This window comes from Dendrobates tinctorius, unplaced genomic scaffold (genome assembly GCF_039654945.1).
Source record: "Dendrobates tinctorius isolate UK_male_01 unplaced genomic scaffold, ASM3965494v1 ptg000114l, whole genome shotgun sequence".
Taxonomy (NCBI): domain Eukaryota; kingdom Metazoa; phylum Chordata; class Amphibia; order Anura; family Dendrobatidae; genus Dendrobates; species Dendrobates tinctorius.
The window spans coordinates 11,872,454-11,890,000 of NW_027361782.1; the positions used below are offsets into that span (position 1 = coordinate 11,872,454).

Below are 17,547 nucleotides of genomic sequence, written 5' to 3' on the forward strand. Positions count from 1 at the left end.
GTTCCTTCCTGCTATCTATGCTGCAGCACTGCCGTCCTACTCCAGTCCTACCTCTTGTGTTCCTGCTCCGTCCTGCTATATACGCTCCAGCCCTGCCGTCCTACTCCAGTCCTACCTCCCGTGTTCCTGCTCTGTCCTGCTATCTATGCTCCAGCCCAGCAGTCCTACTCCAGTCCTGCCTCCCGCGTTCCTGCTCCGTCTTGCTGTCTAGGCTCCAGTCCCGCAGTCCTACTCCGGTCCTGTCACCAGTTATCCTGCTCCGTCCTGCTGTCTATGCTCCAGTCCCGCAACCCCACTCTGGTCCTATCTCCTACAGTCTCGTGTTCCTACTCCAGTCCACTCTGAGCCGCCCCTCTCTGTACTGGCTATTGTGGTTCCCGAATCCCTGGGCCTGCTCCTAGCGATCCCTGTATAGGGGTCGGCTCCACCTGGCAGCTCGCCTGGGGCCCCTCGGTGCCACGATCCAGAGGGTCCACTCCTGGAGATTTTCCGCACCCAACCAGCCGTGGTAACAATACTCCATGTGCAACTGTGATGGTCACAATACTGAGAGCCCTTATAACAATAATGTTTAAGAGCCCACTTAACATTTAATAATGTACCCTGAGTTCCCCATGTATAATTCCTCTATATACAGTATGCTGGACCCACAGCTCCCCTCTACTCTATATGATGATCCCACAGCTCCCCTATACACAGAATTATGGGCCCACAGCTCCCTTATACACAGTATGATGATCCCACAGCTCCCCTATACACCGTATGATAATCCCACAGCGCCTATACACAGTATGATGATCCCACAGCGCCCTTATACACAGTATGACAGTATGATAATCCCACAGTTCCCCTATACACAGTATGGTAGGCCCACAGCTCCCTTTTATACAGTATGATGGGCCCACAGCTCCCCTATACATAGTATGTTGATCCCACAGCTCCCCTATACACCGTATGATGATCCCACAGCTCCCCTATACACAGTATGGTAGGAACACAGCTCCCTTATATACAGTATGATGTCCCCCAGAGTTCCCCTATACATAGAATGATGTCCCCACTGCTTCTCCAATACATAGTGTAATAGTTAATAGCGATCTGACACCGTGTGGCGCCTGCACTGAGAGCCCCTCTGCAGGGAGTAAATTAACTTTATTCCTCCTGGCAGTCTTGCTCTTCCAATCACAGGTGTTGCACTGGCACGGTTTCAGTCACCGCTCTGTGTATAGAGAGTGGCGGCTGTAACCTCACCCCGGCACTGACTGAAAGCCGCCTCAGCACCATCTGCCACCCGGTAGTTACCCTACTGGTGCCCCTATAAATAGTAATGCTTCTTAAATGGCCACTTAATATTTAACTGAGTCCCCCTATGTACAGTATTAATGGCCCCAGCATCGCTGATGTGAGCAGGGGGTGGTGTGATGACCGGTTCGGCTTCTTCCAATTATCTTTTATAGAGTGAAGTCAAACTAATCTAGTCAACACGTGCAAATAGCAATCGTGGTCACATGACCGCCTGATCGCACCAGTGGTCTTGGGATCTCATGACAGCAGGTGCACCATATCATGATTTTGCAGTCTGTAGGCTCAGGGTATTTGCACATGTATGCAGAAAATTCCTGACAGAAAACCAGACTCCTTCCCAGAAAACACGTGTTTTTTTATGCGTTTTTTTCCGCGCGTCCCCAGTCTCATAGAAAACAGTTGGAAATGCGCATTTTTCCGCAAAATTAATGAGTATCCTGCGCTTTTTAACGCGATGCGTTTTTTTCGCTGAAAAAAACACATCAATATGCACAAAAAGTGCAGAATTCATTAAAATGAATGGGATGCTTCTTGTAAACTTTTTTTAAGCGTTTTTGTCGGTAAAAACGCTTAAAAACTCGAAAAAAAAATGCTACGTGTGCACACAGCCTCAGAGTGACTGCAAACAATTATCCCAAGCCTTTAATAACTTTATAATAATTTGCTTATAATTAAATTATTAAATAGAATGCAGCTCATGGTTACTGTATGTTTATACTTGTTAGGGGTCAGACAGACGGACGTATTTTTTGTGCGAGTATCGCATCGCAATCCTCGGACTGACTGTCAGCTCTCCACACCTGAGTGTGACAGCTGCATAGCAATCCATCACACTCATATCAGGAGCAGTACCAGCCAGTCTGAGGATTGTGGTGTGATCCTCGCATGAGTTATACGGCCGTCTGTCTGTGCCCTTGTGATATCTTGTTATACTAACACTGAAACATTAATCTATTATTAAAGTATTAATGAGCTCACTAGTAAAGAAAAGCCCCCGACCTCCCCCCTGTCCCCCTCCCACACCCCAACAGCCCATCCTCTCACATGCACCCCTCAGTGCTCTGTCCCCCTGACCCCACAATACCCCCATCCTCTCACATTCACCCCCAGTTCTCTGTCCCCCTCCCCCACAATACCCCCATCCTCTCACATTCACCCCCAGTGCTCTGTCCCCCTCCCCCACAATATCCCCAGTGCTCTGCCCCCCCCCACAATCTCCCATCCTCTCACATTTACCCCTGTGCCCTGTCCCCCGCCTCACAGTACCCAATCTTCTCACATTCACCCCCTATGCCCTGTCCCTGCTGCCTCACAATACCCCCATCCTCTCACATTCACATGCTGTGCCCTGTCCCTGCTGCCTCACAGTACCCCGATCCTCTCACATTCACCCCGTCCCTGTACCCACTGTCTCACAATACCCCCATCCTCTCACATTCACCCCCTGTGCCCTGTCCCTGCTGCCTCACAGTACCCCGATCCTCTCACATTCACCCCCTGTCCCTGTACCCACTGCCTCACAATACCCCCATCCTCTCACATTCACCCCCTGTGCCCTGTCCCCCCTCACAATACCCCCATCCTCTCACATTCAACCCCTGTGCCCTGTCCCCCCTGCCTCACAATACCCCCATCCTCTCACATTCACCCCCTGTGCCCTGTACCCACTGCCTCACATTCATCCCCTGTGCCCTTTCCCCCCTGCCTCACAATACCCCATCATCTCACATTCACCCCCTGCCTCACAATACCCCATCCTCTCACATTCACCCCAAGTGCTCTGTCCCCCCTGCATCACAGTACCCCCATCCTTTCACATTCACCCCCAGTGCCCTGTACCCCCTCCCCCACAATACCCCCATCCTCTCACATTCACCCCCTGCCTCACAATACCCCATCCTCTCACATTCATCCCAAGTTCTCTGTCCCCCCTGCCTCACAATACCCCCATCCTTTCACATTCACCCCCAGTGCCCTGTACCCCCTCCCCCACAATACTCCCATCCTCTCACATACACCCTCAGTGCTCTGTCCCCCTCACTCTCAATACTCCCATCCTCTCACATTCACCCCCTGTCCTCTGTACCCCCTCCCCCACAATACCCCCATCCTCTCACATTCATCCCACAGTGACCATGACATGCCTAAGGTGGATGAATTTAATAAATTCCATCCCCACTCACCATGAAGTTTGCAGGCAGTCTGTCTGTGCCATTGCTATACCTTCTTATACTAATACTGGCCGGCAGCTGTTCCTCCGGTGAGATAGCAGCATCTTACACTGCACAGAGAGGCTCTACAACCTGCCGCTGTGCAGTCTGTCAGGCAGGGGAGCTGGCATTGTGCTAATCTCTCCCTGTCGCCTCAGATACTGGCCATGTCTCCCAGTGGGCCCCTGCATGTGACTGGGCCCAGCGCAACGGCCCCCTCTGCCCCCCAGTAACTACGCTACTACCGCTGATCAGTAAAAATTTAGGAAGTTCTAAAAAATACACAAAACATTTAGTTTTATACATTTTAAACTTTTAAACAGAAAGTTCAAACATTAAAAAAAATTGTGATAAACTTCCACCAATGACTGGAGGATCCAGAGGCCTCGGGGAGCAGATTCAGTGGTCAGATAGCAGGATCAATGGAGGCCGTTGTGTCTGCACGTGAAAAATCGCACATCTCCAGACGCCGTGTGACCGAGCTGAGCCGCTTATATACACCGTGCTCCACAGTATAAGGCTACGTCCCCACGGTCAGGAATCGGCAGCGCTGCCGGCTTTTGAATGCAGATGATTCCTCTGTGATCACTGAACCATCACCGCACCCAATACATCGTACGGGTACATTTATCTTGATAATAATACACTTACGGTATGTTCCCACGGTCAGTAAATGCTGCAGGTTGGACGCTGTGTACATCCACAGCGTCCAATCCGCAGCGTCCAGATGTTACAGCATAGTGGATGGGATGTCAAGAAATCCAATCTCCACTATGAGTTCAGAGACGTCTGTGACATCCCTGCATAAACGGACATGCGATGCGTCTTTCCAGCCCGCAACATGTCTGTTTATCTTGTGCTCTGCTCTCGGATTTTCCTGGACGCAGAGGAGTCGTGTAATGTTCAGATCATCAATTATCAGAGGATAAATCACATTTATTTACTGCAGAAAACGTTCAATGTGAACAGGATTTATTTCAGAATTCATTTGCATCAGAGTCTATGGACTTCTCCTCCGCGTGACATCAGCGCCCTCTACCGGCCTGTTATGGAATGACGAGCGCTGTTCTCACTGCTTCTTGGCGCCCCCGCGCGGTCTTAGCATAGCCTCTCACGCTCTTGTGTGTACGCGCACGCGCGACTCGTGGTCACGTGGTGCGCGGCACAGTGAGGGCAGCATGCCGTGGGTATCGCGACAATCCTGGCAGATCAGGAAGCGGAAGCGCTTTACGGCGTGAGGTGCACGTGTTGTCGCACAGGAGAAATGAACCCGACTAGGAAGAAAAAGCGAGCGGCTGCGACAGAAGCGCAGAAACGAAGCAGGTCCGGGGGGTGTTGGGACTAAGATTCTATGACTTGTGGTGTAGTAGGGGGGCAGGGTGTGTGAGCGTCACCCCTCAATGGTGTGTGTTGGGGGTCTCATCCTTGAATGGTGTGTGTATGTTGGGGGTCTCGCCCTCACCCCTCAATGGTGTGTGTGTGTTGGGGGGGGGGTCTCACCCTTGAATGGTGTGTGTGTTGGGGGGGGGGGTCTCACCCTTGAATGGTGTGTGTGTGTGTTGGGGGGGTCTCACCCTTGAATGGTGTGTGTGTGTTGGGGGGGGGGGGTCTCACCCTTGAATGGTGTGTGTGTGTTGGGGGGGGGGGGGGTCTCACCCTTGAATGGTGTGTGTGTGTTGGGGGGGGGGGGGGGTCTCACCCTTGAATGGTGTGTGTGTGTTGGGGGGGGGGGGGTCTCACCCTTGAATGGTGTGTGTGTGTTGGGGGGGGGGGGTCTCACCCTTGAATGGTGTGTGTGTGTTGGGGGGGGGGGGTCTCACCCTTGAATGGTGTGTGTGTGTTGGGGGGGGGGTCTCACCCTTGAATGGTGTGTGTGTGTTGGGGGGGGGGGGGGGGTCTCACCCTTGAATGGTGTGTGTGTGTTGGGGGGGGTCTCACCCTTGAATGGTGTGTGTGTGTTGGGGGGGGTCTCACCCTTGAATGGTGTGTGTGTGTGTTGGGGGGGGTCTCACCCTTGAATGGTGTGTGTGTGTGTTGGGGGGGGTCTCACCCTTGAATGGTGTGTGTTGGGGGGGGGGTCTCACCCTTGAATGGTGTGTGTGTGTTGGGGGGGGGGTCTCACCCTTGAATGGTGTGTGTGTGTTGGGGGGGGGTCTCACCCTTGAATGGTGTGTGTGTGTTGGGGGGGGTCTCACCCTTGAATGGTGTGTGTGTGTTGGGGGGGGTCTCACCCTTGAATGGTGTGTGTGTGTGTTGGGGGGGGGGTCTCACCCTTGAATGGTGTGTGTTGGGGGGGGTCTCACCCTTGAATGGTGTGTGTTGGGGGGGGTCTCACCCTTACCCTTGAATGGTGTGTGTTGGGGGGGGTCTCACCCTTACCCTTGAATGGTGTGTGTGTGTTGGGGGGGGTCTCACCCTTCAATGGTGTGTGTGTGTGTTGGGGGGGTCTCACCCTCACCCCTGAATGGTGTGTTGGGGGGGGGGGGATCTCACCCTCACCCCTGAATGGTGTGTGTGTGTTGGGGCCATGGTCTCACCCTCACCCCTGAATAGTGTGTGTGTTGGGGCCAGGGTCTCACCCTCACCCCTGAATAGTGTGTGTGTTGGGGCCAGGGTCTCACCCTCACCCCTGAATAGTGTGTGTGTGTTGGGGCCAGGGTCTCACCCTCACCCCTGAATAGTGTGTGTGTGTTGGGGCCAGGGTCTCACCCTCACCCCTGAATAGTGTGTGTGTGTTGGGGCCAGGGTCTCACCCTTACCCCTGAATGGTGTGTGTGTGTTGGGGCCAGGGTCTCACCCTCACCCCTGAATGGTGTGTGTGTGTGTTGGGGCCAGGGTCTCACCCTCACCCCTGAATGGTGTGTGTGTGTGTTGGGGCCAGGGTCTCACCCTCACCCCTGAATGGTGTGTGTGTGTGTTGGGGCCAGGGTCTCACCCTCACCCCTGAATGGTGTGTGTGTGTGTTGGGGCCAGGGTCTCACCCTCACCCCTGAATGGTGTGTGTGTGTGTTGGGGCCAGGGTCTCACCCTCACCCCTGAATGGTGTGTGTGTGTGTTGGGGCCAGGGTCTCACCCTCACCCCTGAATGGTGTGTGTGTGTGTTGGGGCCAGGGTCTCACCCTCACCCCTGAATGGTGTGTGTGTGTGTTGGGGCCAGGGTCTCACCCTCACCCCTGAATGGTGTGTGTGTGTGTTGGGGCCAGGGTCTCACCCTCACCCCTGAATGGTGTGTGTGTGTTGGGGCCAGGGTCTCACCCTCACCCCTGAATGGTGTGTGTGTGTTGGGGCCAGGGTCTCACCCTCACCCCTGAATGGTGTGTGTGTGTGTGTTGGGGCCAGGGTCTCACCCTCACCCCTGAATGGTGTGTGTGTGTGTGTTGGGGCCAGGGTCTCACCCTCACCCCTGAATGGTGTGTGTGTGTGTGTTGGGGCCAGGGTCTCACCCTCACCCCTGAATGGTGTGTGTGTGTGTTGGGGCCAGGGTCTCACCCTCACCCCTGAATGGTGTGTGTGTGTGTGTGTGTGTTGGGGCCAGGGTCTCACCCTCACCCCTGAATGGTGTGTGTTGGGGCCAGGGTCTCACCCTCACCCCTGAATGGTGTGTGTTTGTGTGTGTTGGGGCCAGGGTCTCACCCTCACCCCTGAATGGTGTGTGTGTGTTGGGGCCAGGGTCTCACCCTCACCCCTGAATGGTGTGTGTGTGTTGGGGCCAGGGTCTCACCCTCACCCCTGAATGGTGTGTGTTGGGGGTCTCACCCTGGACCCCGCTATTATTGATCGGAAGTGTCGCCATGTTTTGCAGCATCCTATCCGTAGACGAGGAGGATCTGTTTGTGACGGAGCAGCCTGTGAGCGCCAGCGAGGACGAGGTACGGACACCGATGTGTGGTCAGACATGTGAGCCGCACTCTGTCTGCTGGGGGCGCTCCTAGCCCTGACTGTACGTCTCCATCCTGAGGTGTCTGGGGGCCTATTCCGGATTATCAGATAACGCAGTGACCCTCGCTCCCATTAATTCAACATGGAGATGCTTTTCCTTGTTCCATTACATAGAGTGTAGCCGTAAAATTTCAATAATCTGTCATTCTGAACCACGAGACCCTCCGGGGGTCAGTGGACTTGTGTGACGACTTTCTTTCCTTTCCGCAGGATGACGAGGATGCGAAGCGGAAACACCAGAAGCTGCTGGAGGCCATCACTGCCCTGGGCGGCAACAAAAGGTCTGTGCTACCGCAGGACAGACGGCGACGTCCAGCAACCTGCTGCCGGACTATCGGACGTTCCGAATTATTAGTCAGGGACAAAAGTCATTGTTATGTTGCTTCCTATCCGGCACATTGTGCGGCCGTAACGGGCGGGCGAGTAGGTGGGCTGAAATCTCGGGTTGCGATGGAGTGTCACTGGCACAATTTACTCTGCATTGAGATCTATTGGATGAGAAACACTGCGATCTCTCACAGAACTGCCCCATATTTTCAGTATAGCACAGAAGCATCACAGCCACGTAGCCAGAAACGCCTTAAAATTCGCTGCCCTATAAGTGCTACGAAAGAAAGGCTGTTTTCGCGTGGGCAACGTCCGCGCCGTCGTCAGCTTCATGTTACATCTGACAACCTCCGATGTGATCTGATCCTGGCCAGATAACCCCTCAGATGCTGCTTCCATTACTGACTGCAGCATGTAGGCAGTTGGTTATAGATATAAGGCTCTCACTGTGCATGAGCAGGATGGCAGGCGGGTTGTGAAGAAGTCCGGAGGCTCTGCCGTCCTAGGACACCTGCTGGGCCTGCGGAGTCCTAATGTTACCGGGCTGTGAAGAAGTCCCCAGCCTCTTCTGTCCTAGGACACCTGCTAGGCCTGCGGAGTCCTAATGCTACCGGGCTGTGAAGAAGTCCCGCGCCTCTTCTGTCCTAGGACACCTGCTGGCCTGCGGAGTCCTAATGCTATACCTGGGAGGATGGCAGAATTTTTTTTTCTGCTCCTCTCAAAACATTTTTCAGAACTTTTTACACTTATATTTTCCCCTAAAATAGTTCCTGTAAACAAGGGGACTCATGCTGTGAGACCGAATTGTTCGGAAAAATAGAAAAGTCTTGGGCCCGATTCACTATTTGCGTTATTTTAAAGGAACTTTTGTATTTTGTCTATTAATTTTTTTTTTTTCTTTTTTACCTTATTTTTTAAGGGCAAAAAGTCTCATGTTTTGCTAAAATGTCTGAAAGCTAAGCAAAAATTTCTGGTATGCCTGAAAAACTCCGCGGGGGGGGGGAGAGGGGCATTGTGCAACATTTTTGTGACCTTTTAAAAAGTCACAATTGGTGAATTTGCCAAAAACCTCTGGAAACCCCAAATTTCATCTACAATGAACATAAGAAAACAAGTGAGTGTGCAGAGAACGGACCGTAAAGAAAAATTTGGTGCAAATGGAAAACAGGTCGAACACTATGGGTATGTGCACACATTGCGGATTCTGGTGCGGTGTACAGTACCAGTTTAACCAATGGAATATAAAAAACGCTGTGCACATGCTGTGGAAAACCGCAGATTTGCTGCGGTTTATTTTCTGCAGCATGTCAATTCTTTCTGCGGAATCCGCAGTGTTTTTACACTTTCTCCATTATAGAAATCCGCAGGTGTAAAAACGCAGGCAAAATCTGCACTAAATCCGCAGGTAAAGTGCAGGTCATTTTACCTGCAGATTTAGCAAAATCCGCGCGAAAAAATACGCAGCGTATGCACATACCGTAAAAAGTAGTATAAAAAAAGTGCAAATAATCAGGCCCTATCCATTCATTGTGCCTTCAAGTAGAGACCTTTAACATACTCTTAAAACTCGCAGTTATCAGCCACTTTGCTGCATATATAGTAAATTATAATCCTGCATTCTGCTTAGGAGCGATCTTCCCTGGTCGGCGCCTCCTTGTGATTGGCGGGACGTGTGCTCAGCATTTTCTCTCCCTTTTGCAGGAAGAAGCTGTCGGAGCGGACGGAGGCCGGCCTCCAGGTATCGGAGTTCGGCATCAGCGCAGAAGGTGCGGCTTATTTTCTATATTCATTTATGTTTCACTGTTTCATATTTACTATAAAAATAAGCGAAATATAATACTTCTGTTCTTTCTGCTCTGCGGAAAGCTGGGTGACAACTATATAGGGCCACCATTGCTGTTCCCCCTCTGGTCTTCGAGCAGGCCGGGAGGTGCGTGACCAGCTATATTGGATGTCACTCGGCTTTCCTTGTAGCGTTCTTCCTGAGCTATGCTGAAATATATGGCGGCCTGTCTAATCGCTTTGCAGGAGCATGAGAAAGCTGGGTGGCTGTGTCAGTGGGAGCCATGGTTGTGGTATTTTTCAGTCTCTCTGATTTCTTAAGGTGCTGAATGGTAAATGTGCTTTGCAGGGGCAGGGTTCTATTACCAAATACCATTCAGGAGCCTGAGAAAGCAGAGTGACTTCAGAATTACTAATGTCAGGGCAGAAGTGACAGTGGGTATATTAACTGCACTTGGCTTTCCTAGAGTCTTGAAGAATAAATCTGCCTCGTTCTGCAGAGATTCCCCTTCTACTGCTGTGTAGTGAGGCCAAACCACAGGTTAGGACTCTGGGAAAGCTGGGTACTCATCTGTCTCTCCATCTGTCTCCTGCTCATGCCTTCCTGGACTCTGCCTGTAATCACTGCTGATTGCTCCTGTGGTTTTCTCAGGTGCAGGTGAGAAGATCAGCCTCTCGGACCTCATCGACCCCATTAAGAAGGTGACGCCTCTGTCCAACGTGAAGAAGCAGCTGAACAAACTCAAGGACACAAAGAGCGTGGAACTGCCGCTGAGCAAGGAGGAGACGCAGAAGGTACGTGCAGCCTGGGGGTCTCCAGACCATCTCCCAGCATGATGCCCACCTGCCATATATCATCCTGACACTAGAGGGAGCCATCGGTGTCCACTCCTGCAGGGGCTGCTTTATGCTGGAAGGAGCACCCACCATGGAAAGTGTCTTACACACGCTATGTAGTGTGCACGCTTCCTACTCTAATATGACCTCCTGAGGAAATGGCCACATCTTGCATGAAGAGGCAATGCCGAAATAAGATGTGCTGCACAGCCAGCCCTATTATGCTTTGCTTATATAGCGCTATCATCTTCCGCAGCGCTTTACAGACATCATCACTCACAATCTAGATTCCCTATCAGTCTTTGAATGTGAAATGAAATAGGAGAACTCGGAGGAAACCCACGCAAACACGGGGAGAACATACAAACTCCTTGCAGATGTTGTCTTTGATGGGATTTGAACCCATGACCCCAGTGCTGCAAAGCAACAGTGCTAACCACCGTGCTGCCCATTTGTATCATACGTAACGGGCCATATGTAATTGGCGCACCTTGTCGAAGTGTTAGAGATTACGTGGGTGATGCCACTGGTGGGTACACACTGGCAATACACAGTCTGGAATTGCACGTTTGGCAATTCCCTAATCTCCTTTCTTGCGATGGATCCTCTTTACACATTTTATTGTATTTTGTTTTTTACAGATCCAGAGAATCTTGTCCTACAAGAATGCCTCCGAAGAGGTATCGAAATGGGACAACGTAGTGAAGGAGAATCGGAGGGCCGAGCAGCTGGTGTTCCCCCTGATGGAGCCACCGCTGAGGACAGCACCCATAGAGGAAACCATGGTGGGATGGAAGGTAAATGACGCTGCGCACTTTTAGGCGTTGTCTCCATCAGAAAAGGGTAAAATTGCAAAGTTTTTCTAAAAACAAACAACTTTGCAGTTTGCCTCATAGAATATTTAATATATTTTCTAAAAAACAAACTGTGAAATTGACAGGAAGGGACCATAAAGGGGGAGAGCGTGGTGCTTGGTGCAGAAGGCTCGTCTTCCCCATTGTGCTAGCATAGACACGACATTGTAAGTTTCAAGTGCGGTCCATCATCCATCTCCGGTGGTCTTGGATGGCTGACACTACTCCGGGACTGAAGACCACATGCCAAATTACAGTAGGAATAAAGAGGACCTGTTTTGGAGCAGTCTGCTCCGTTCCCAAAAGGCAAAACTGTATGATACAGTGAGATGTTCTCGTCATTGGAGAAAGGATCAGACCACTCCGAAACGTCACATATAAGACTAAACTTAATGAGTGAAGGGCGCTTCTTCAGCAAACACCTGACCAGTATGATTGTGTGCGCCGCTCTGCACGTCCGTTTGGTACCGGTCTATCAGCAGAGGCCGCGCTTCTAGACAATGAGCACTGGCAAGATATTTTATATTCAGCCTGTGAGCGCTGCTCTGAAGCCAGCCAGACTGCTGGAAACCAGCTCTTCTAATGCTGCAGGGGAAAAGTTGCGTCCACTTATAGCAAGGAAGAGTTCACAGTTTGGCTGAGCACTAAGCCTGAGCTCTCCACCCCGGAGTGCAAGAAGCCATGCGAGAAGGGAGCCATTCATTCTTACAGGAAAAACAAAGGAAAAAAAAAACATAATGCCCCATAAACATAGGATGAGTCGGCCAAAATTACTGCATCGGCTGAAAAATCCCAACACTTCTGGTGCAGGCTGCCAGGGCTTGCGTTTCTGCTGATGATCGACTGTTAATCCAACCATTTTCAGGTATTGGGCCCCTTACACCCAGAGCTGTTGCTGAACGAAGTGGGGGACTTGGGCCTCAGGGAAAAGGTGGCATCTTCTATGTCTAGTTAAAGGAAGGTTCAACCATAATGAGATGCAGATTTTTACGGTAAGAGCAGTGAGACTGGATTCTTTACTGTAACAGCAACGAGACTGTGGATTCCTTACTGTAAGAGCAGTGACACTGGAAGTTTCTGCCACATGATGGGGTAACGGTTGATTCTCTTCTAAAAGAAAGGTCTTAACGCGTTTCTTTAAAAATAGAATATTCTAAGTTAAGGTTATTCCCATCTCCAAGGTCCTATTTCAATATGTAGTAGGTGTCATAATAATAGCAAATACCTCCTAATTAGAAATGTAGTATAGCTCTTCTGATTTTCTGTCTTTATCCTCATGTGCAGGCATTGCAGGACCTTAGGTATCCATGGTTACAACCATTAGCAACTAGCTATCACTGTATCAGTGGTCGTAGCCATGGATACCTAAGGTCCTGCAATGACTGCGCATGAGGAAAGCGACATAGTTAATCAAGAGAACTATACTACATTTCTAATTGGAGGTATTTCCTAATATTATTATTATTATTCCACCTACTACATATTGGCATAGGATCTTGGATTTGGGAATACCCCTGTTCTGTGATGGATGCTGATCATGGGACTCGAGTGACCGCCGTATTTGGAGCGATCAGTGTCGACCTCAAGGTTTCTTGCTTTCTCTGGATCAACATGTTTGGTGATAGGTTGAATTTAATGGACTTATCCTTTAGCCTTAAAAACTATAAAACTATATATTAAACGCAAACAAAATTTGGCAGAATTATTTTTCTTTTTTAATTTTTGTCTTCCTTAAAAATTCTTACCGTGTATACTCTTGTATAAGCCGACCCCCCCCCCCCCCCCCCCCCCCAATTTTGCCACAAAAAGCTGGGAAAACTTATTGACTCATGTATAAGCCTAGGGTGGAAAATGCAGCAGCTACTGGTACATTTCAAAAATAAAAATAGATACCAATAAAAGTAAAATTAATTGAGACATCAGTAGGTTAGGTGTTTTTGAATATCCATATTGAATCAGGAGCCCCGTATAATGTTCCATACAAAATACACCCCATATAATGCTGCACAAAGGTTAATAATGGCTCCATAAAATATGCCCCATATAATGCTCCATAAAGGTTATGGCCCCATAAAATGCCCCATAGAATATGCCCACATATGCTGCCCCATAGAATATGCCCACATATGCTGCTCCATAGATTATGCCCCCCCCATGTGCTGCCGCGTGGACTGTGGCCCCCCCCCATGTGCTGCCGCGTGGACTGTGGCCCCCCCCCATGTGCTGCCGCGTGGACTGTGGCCCCCCCATGTGCTGCCCCGTGGACTGTGGCCCCCCCATGTGCTGCCCCGTGGACTGTGGGCCCCCCCATGTGCTGCTGCAAAAAATGCCATACTCTCCTCTCCTGCTCAGGACCCGGCACCTGTGATATTCACCTGTCCAGGGTCCATCGCTGCTCACCACTGTCTGCGCATCCTCTGTCAGTGACTGTTCAGCCAGCAGGCGGTGCGCACTAACCACGTCACCGTGCCCCCTGCTGGCTAAACACGGACACAGGAAGCAGCAGATGGCAGTGAGCAGCGTGGGAACGAGGACAGGTGAATATTGCTATACTCAACCGTCCTGGAACGTCTCTGCAGCCTCGCTTCTCCACTGTCTCACTTCCTGCCTTCAGCGGGATTCTGCTCATTACCACTCATGAATATGCGCATATTCATGAGTTTAATGAGCGGTACCACGTGACCGCTGAAGGCAGGAAGGGAGACAGTGGAGAAGCGAGGGGCTTCAGAGATTGCCAGGACGGGTGGGTATGTTCTGTGACACCCCCGCTCCCCAAAAAAATGGGCTGAAAATCTCGGCTTAGAGTATATATGGTAATTTTGTAAATCACCCAAATCTTACAGAAAAAAGCTAATTTACTTCTCAAAAAGAGAAAAAACAAGCTAGCCCTCAGGCAAAAAACGCTAAAAATAATGATGACAAAACATTTGTTCTGCAAAAGTAAAAGAAATAACTGCTGCGTCACAAAGGCCAAAATTTGCTGCAGCGCCGATAGTTTAGAGGGATCCGGTCATGTCACCGAACGCTATGATCCTGCAGAAGCAGGGTTAGTATGCATGTAAACAGCGTAAGGAAGGTGCCGGCCACAGAACTGACCCTGCAGCCACCGGGGAAAACAAAATTACTTAGTCCCAATAGCCATCGGCTTTCAATTGTAGAAGCGCGACTATAGCTCAGTACACAACTGTGAGCACAGCCCTGCACTATGATTGGCAGCTGGCTCTGCAGCACATCTGTGCTCACTTTGAGCAATGTCTGTAATGGCTCTGGACACTACTTTATGGCTAAAAGTAGACTCTCCAAGGGGGGGGAGCATTGTAACGCTGTGAGCCCGCTGATTAGCCTGTATCTGCTGGTGTATATAACATTTTGGCACATGGCGAGTCCCCATTAGGCAGTGACCTATCCATAGTGCAAAAATCTTCTTCACATTGAAAAAGGGCGTGAACGCCTTTACAGAACTTAATTATTTCAGAAAACGTTCCTAATCCTTCTAAAGATTTATACATGGTTTTAAAAATATTTTTTTGCCACCCCAGGCGAAGACTCCACTGGAGATGGAGATATTCGGCATCCTTCATAAGAATAAACAGCCCATCACGGATCCGCTGTTGACACCAGTGGAGGAGGCATCGCTGAAAGCCATGAGCCTGGAAGAGGTAAAAGGGGTGCAGCGGTGTGGCAGGCATGCAGACGGGAGGAACAGAGATCAGTACACTTGCTGAGGAGTCATGTCTGTCTTCATTTAGGCAAAGGAGCGCCGGGCAGAGCTCCAAAAAGCAAGAGCCCTCCAGTCCTACTATGAGGCAAAAGCACGAAGACAAAAGAAGATCAAAAGTAAAATGTAAGAAAACTCATTCTAATATTTCCATCTGTACTGATCCTGAGCTACATCCTGTATTATACTCCAGAGCTGCACTCACTATTCTGCTGGTGCAGTCACTGTGTACATACATTACTGATCCTGAGTTACATCCTGTGTTATACTCCAGAGCTGCACTCACCATTCTGCTGGTGCAGTCACTGTGTACATACATTACATTACTGATCCTGAGTTACATCCTGTATTATACTCCAGAGCTGCACTCACTATTCTGCTGGTGCAGTCACTGTGTACATACATTACTGATCCTGAGTTACATCCTGTATTATACTCCAGAGCTGCACTCACTATTCTGCTGGTGCAGTCAGTGTACATACATTACTGATCCTGAGTTACATCCTGTGTTATACTCCAGAGCTGCACTCACTATTCTGCTGGTGCAGTCACTGTGTACAGAATTACATTACTGATCCTGAGTTACATCCTGTATTATACACCAGAGCTGCACTCACTATTCTGCTGGTGCAGTCACTGTGTACAGAATTACATTACTGATCCTGAGTTACATCCTGTATTATACTCCAGAGCTGCGCTCACTATTCTGCTGGTGCAGTCACTGTGTACTTACATTACTGATCCTGTACTGATCCTGAGTTGCATCCTGTATTATGTTCGAGAGCTGCACTCACTATTCTGCTGGTGCAGTCACTTCTCCACTCTGCTCTCACACCTCTTCCCTTACACATCGCCGGTGTCCAGTGTACGGATTTCTGCTCTTACCTCCGCTCTGATTCTTCCAGGTATCATCGTATGCTAAAAAAAGTCAAGAAGAAGGAGACATTGAAGAAGTTTGAGGAGCTGCGGAGGATTGATCCTGAAGCTGCCCTTGAGGAGTTGGAGAAACTGGAGAGGGCCCGGATGATGGTGATTGTGGGGCACATTGTTTCAGGGGGCGGCTATTGTCGGGGTTTTCCTGTCTGCTCTTTCTCTTCTTCCTGACCACTCTTTTCTCTCTCCAGGAGCGAATGTCTCTGAAGCACCAGAACAGCGGGAAGTGGGCGAAGTCCAAGGCCATCATGGCCAAGTACGATGAGGGGGTGAGCGGCTCTTCTTTCTCTACAGCCCTTTGCGACTTCTGGATACCGATCCTTCAACACACAGGAGTCCTGCAGATATCGGCGACTGATGATGGCGATCACAGCAGCAGCGTTTATGTTCTAGGAGCTTTCCGTGGGGAATGTTAGTGATGAATTCCCAGCTGTGCAGAGTATTTCAGATGAGAATTTTTCTGATTGCATAGGCCCAGTAGTGTGACTGAGTGTGAGCCCCAGCAGCACAGAGTATGTCAGGAGAGCATTGCACTGATCTTGTGGGAGTTCATAGACTAAATTACATGGCAGGAAGGGGGGTCATTCCGAGGAATGTACAGATGTTGTGAGGAGTCATAAAGTGAGAATTACAGCAGCGCAGAGTATTTGAGGCAAGGAGTGGATGTACTTGTTCTTGTGCAATGCAGTGCCCTCTTGGCCTGTATTTGGTCAGTCAAATGCTCTTCTTTTACCATCTTTTAGGCCCGTAAAGCGATGCAGGAACAGCTCCACAAACATCGGGAGCTGACCCGAAAAATCGAGATGGTGTCCGAGGAGGAAGATGAGGAAGAGGCGGAGGATACCGTCCCAGACTTCGTCAATGAGGCACAAATGAGTCTCCAGGGAGCCAACCCCTGGATGTTGGGAAAGCTGCGGAGTGACGGAAATCAGGCTGGGGGTCTGGTGGAGAATCGTATGGAAGAAGAGGTGAACACTAAGACCGAGGAGCAAGAGGATGACGAGGAGGAGATAGAGGAAGAAGAGACATTACTGCAAGAGTTCGCAGACAGAAGACTTGTGCGCCAAGAACTGGCAGAGCAGGAGTCTGCAGAACCAGAGCCGGGTGAGTACTGGTCAGAAGTATGCATGGGTGTATATATATGTATGTATATATACAGCTCTGGCAAAAATTAAGAGACCACTTTCAAATGTTCAGTTTCTCTGCTTTTTCTCTTTATAGGTATATTTTTGAGTAAAATGTAAATTTTTCTTTTAGTCTATAAACTTCTGACAACCTGTCTTCGAATTTCCAAGCACTAAATTTTGTATTTTTTTCTGAAAAGGAGAAATGGTCAAAATTTTTTTAAAAAAAAAGACAAAAACCTTGCTTTCAGACGTCAAATAATGCAAAGAAAACAAGTTCCTAATCATATAGAAACCACAATACTAATGTTTAACTCAGAAATCAATATTTTGTGGAATAACCATGATTTTTAATCACAACTTTCATGTGTCTTGGCATGCTTTCCACCAGTCTTTAACACTGCTTCTGGTGCAAAAATTTAAGCAGTTCTTGTTTGTTTGATGGCTTGTGACTATCCATCATCCTCTTGATTACATTCCAGAGGTTTTCAATGGGGTACAGGTATGGAGATTGGGTT

The 17,547-nt window shown here is 49.6% G+C and overlaps 1 protein-coding gene across 1 annotated transcript in view; it reads left to right on the top strand.

Annotated features, from left to right (window-relative positions):
* The first annotated feature begins 4,679 nt into the window (after positions 1-4,679).
* The window catches only part of UTP14A (UTP14A small subunit processome component), a 23,032-nt gene continuing 10,164 nt past the window's right edge, over positions 4,680-17,547 (top strand). Inside the window, exons 1-11 of the mRNA XM_073589867.1 lie at positions 4,680-4,838; positions 7,318-7,384; positions 7,665-7,735; positions 9,483-9,547; positions 10,216-10,358; positions 11,042-11,197; positions 14,794-14,913; positions 15,004-15,098; positions 15,878-16,001; positions 16,097-16,174; positions 16,649-17,009. Coding sequence (XP_073445968.1) covers positions 4,780-4,838; positions 7,318-7,384; positions 7,665-7,735; positions 9,483-9,547; positions 10,216-10,358; positions 11,042-11,197; positions 14,794-14,913; positions 15,004-15,098; positions 15,878-16,001; positions 16,097-16,174; positions 16,649-17,009 — 1,339 coding nt within the window. The 5' untranslated portion in view covers positions 4,680-4,779. The remainder of the gene's footprint in view (positions 4,839-7,317; positions 7,385-7,664; positions 7,736-9,482; positions 9,548-10,215; positions 10,359-11,041; positions 11,198-14,793; positions 14,914-15,003; positions 15,099-15,877; positions 16,002-16,096; positions 16,175-16,648; positions 17,010-17,547) is intronic.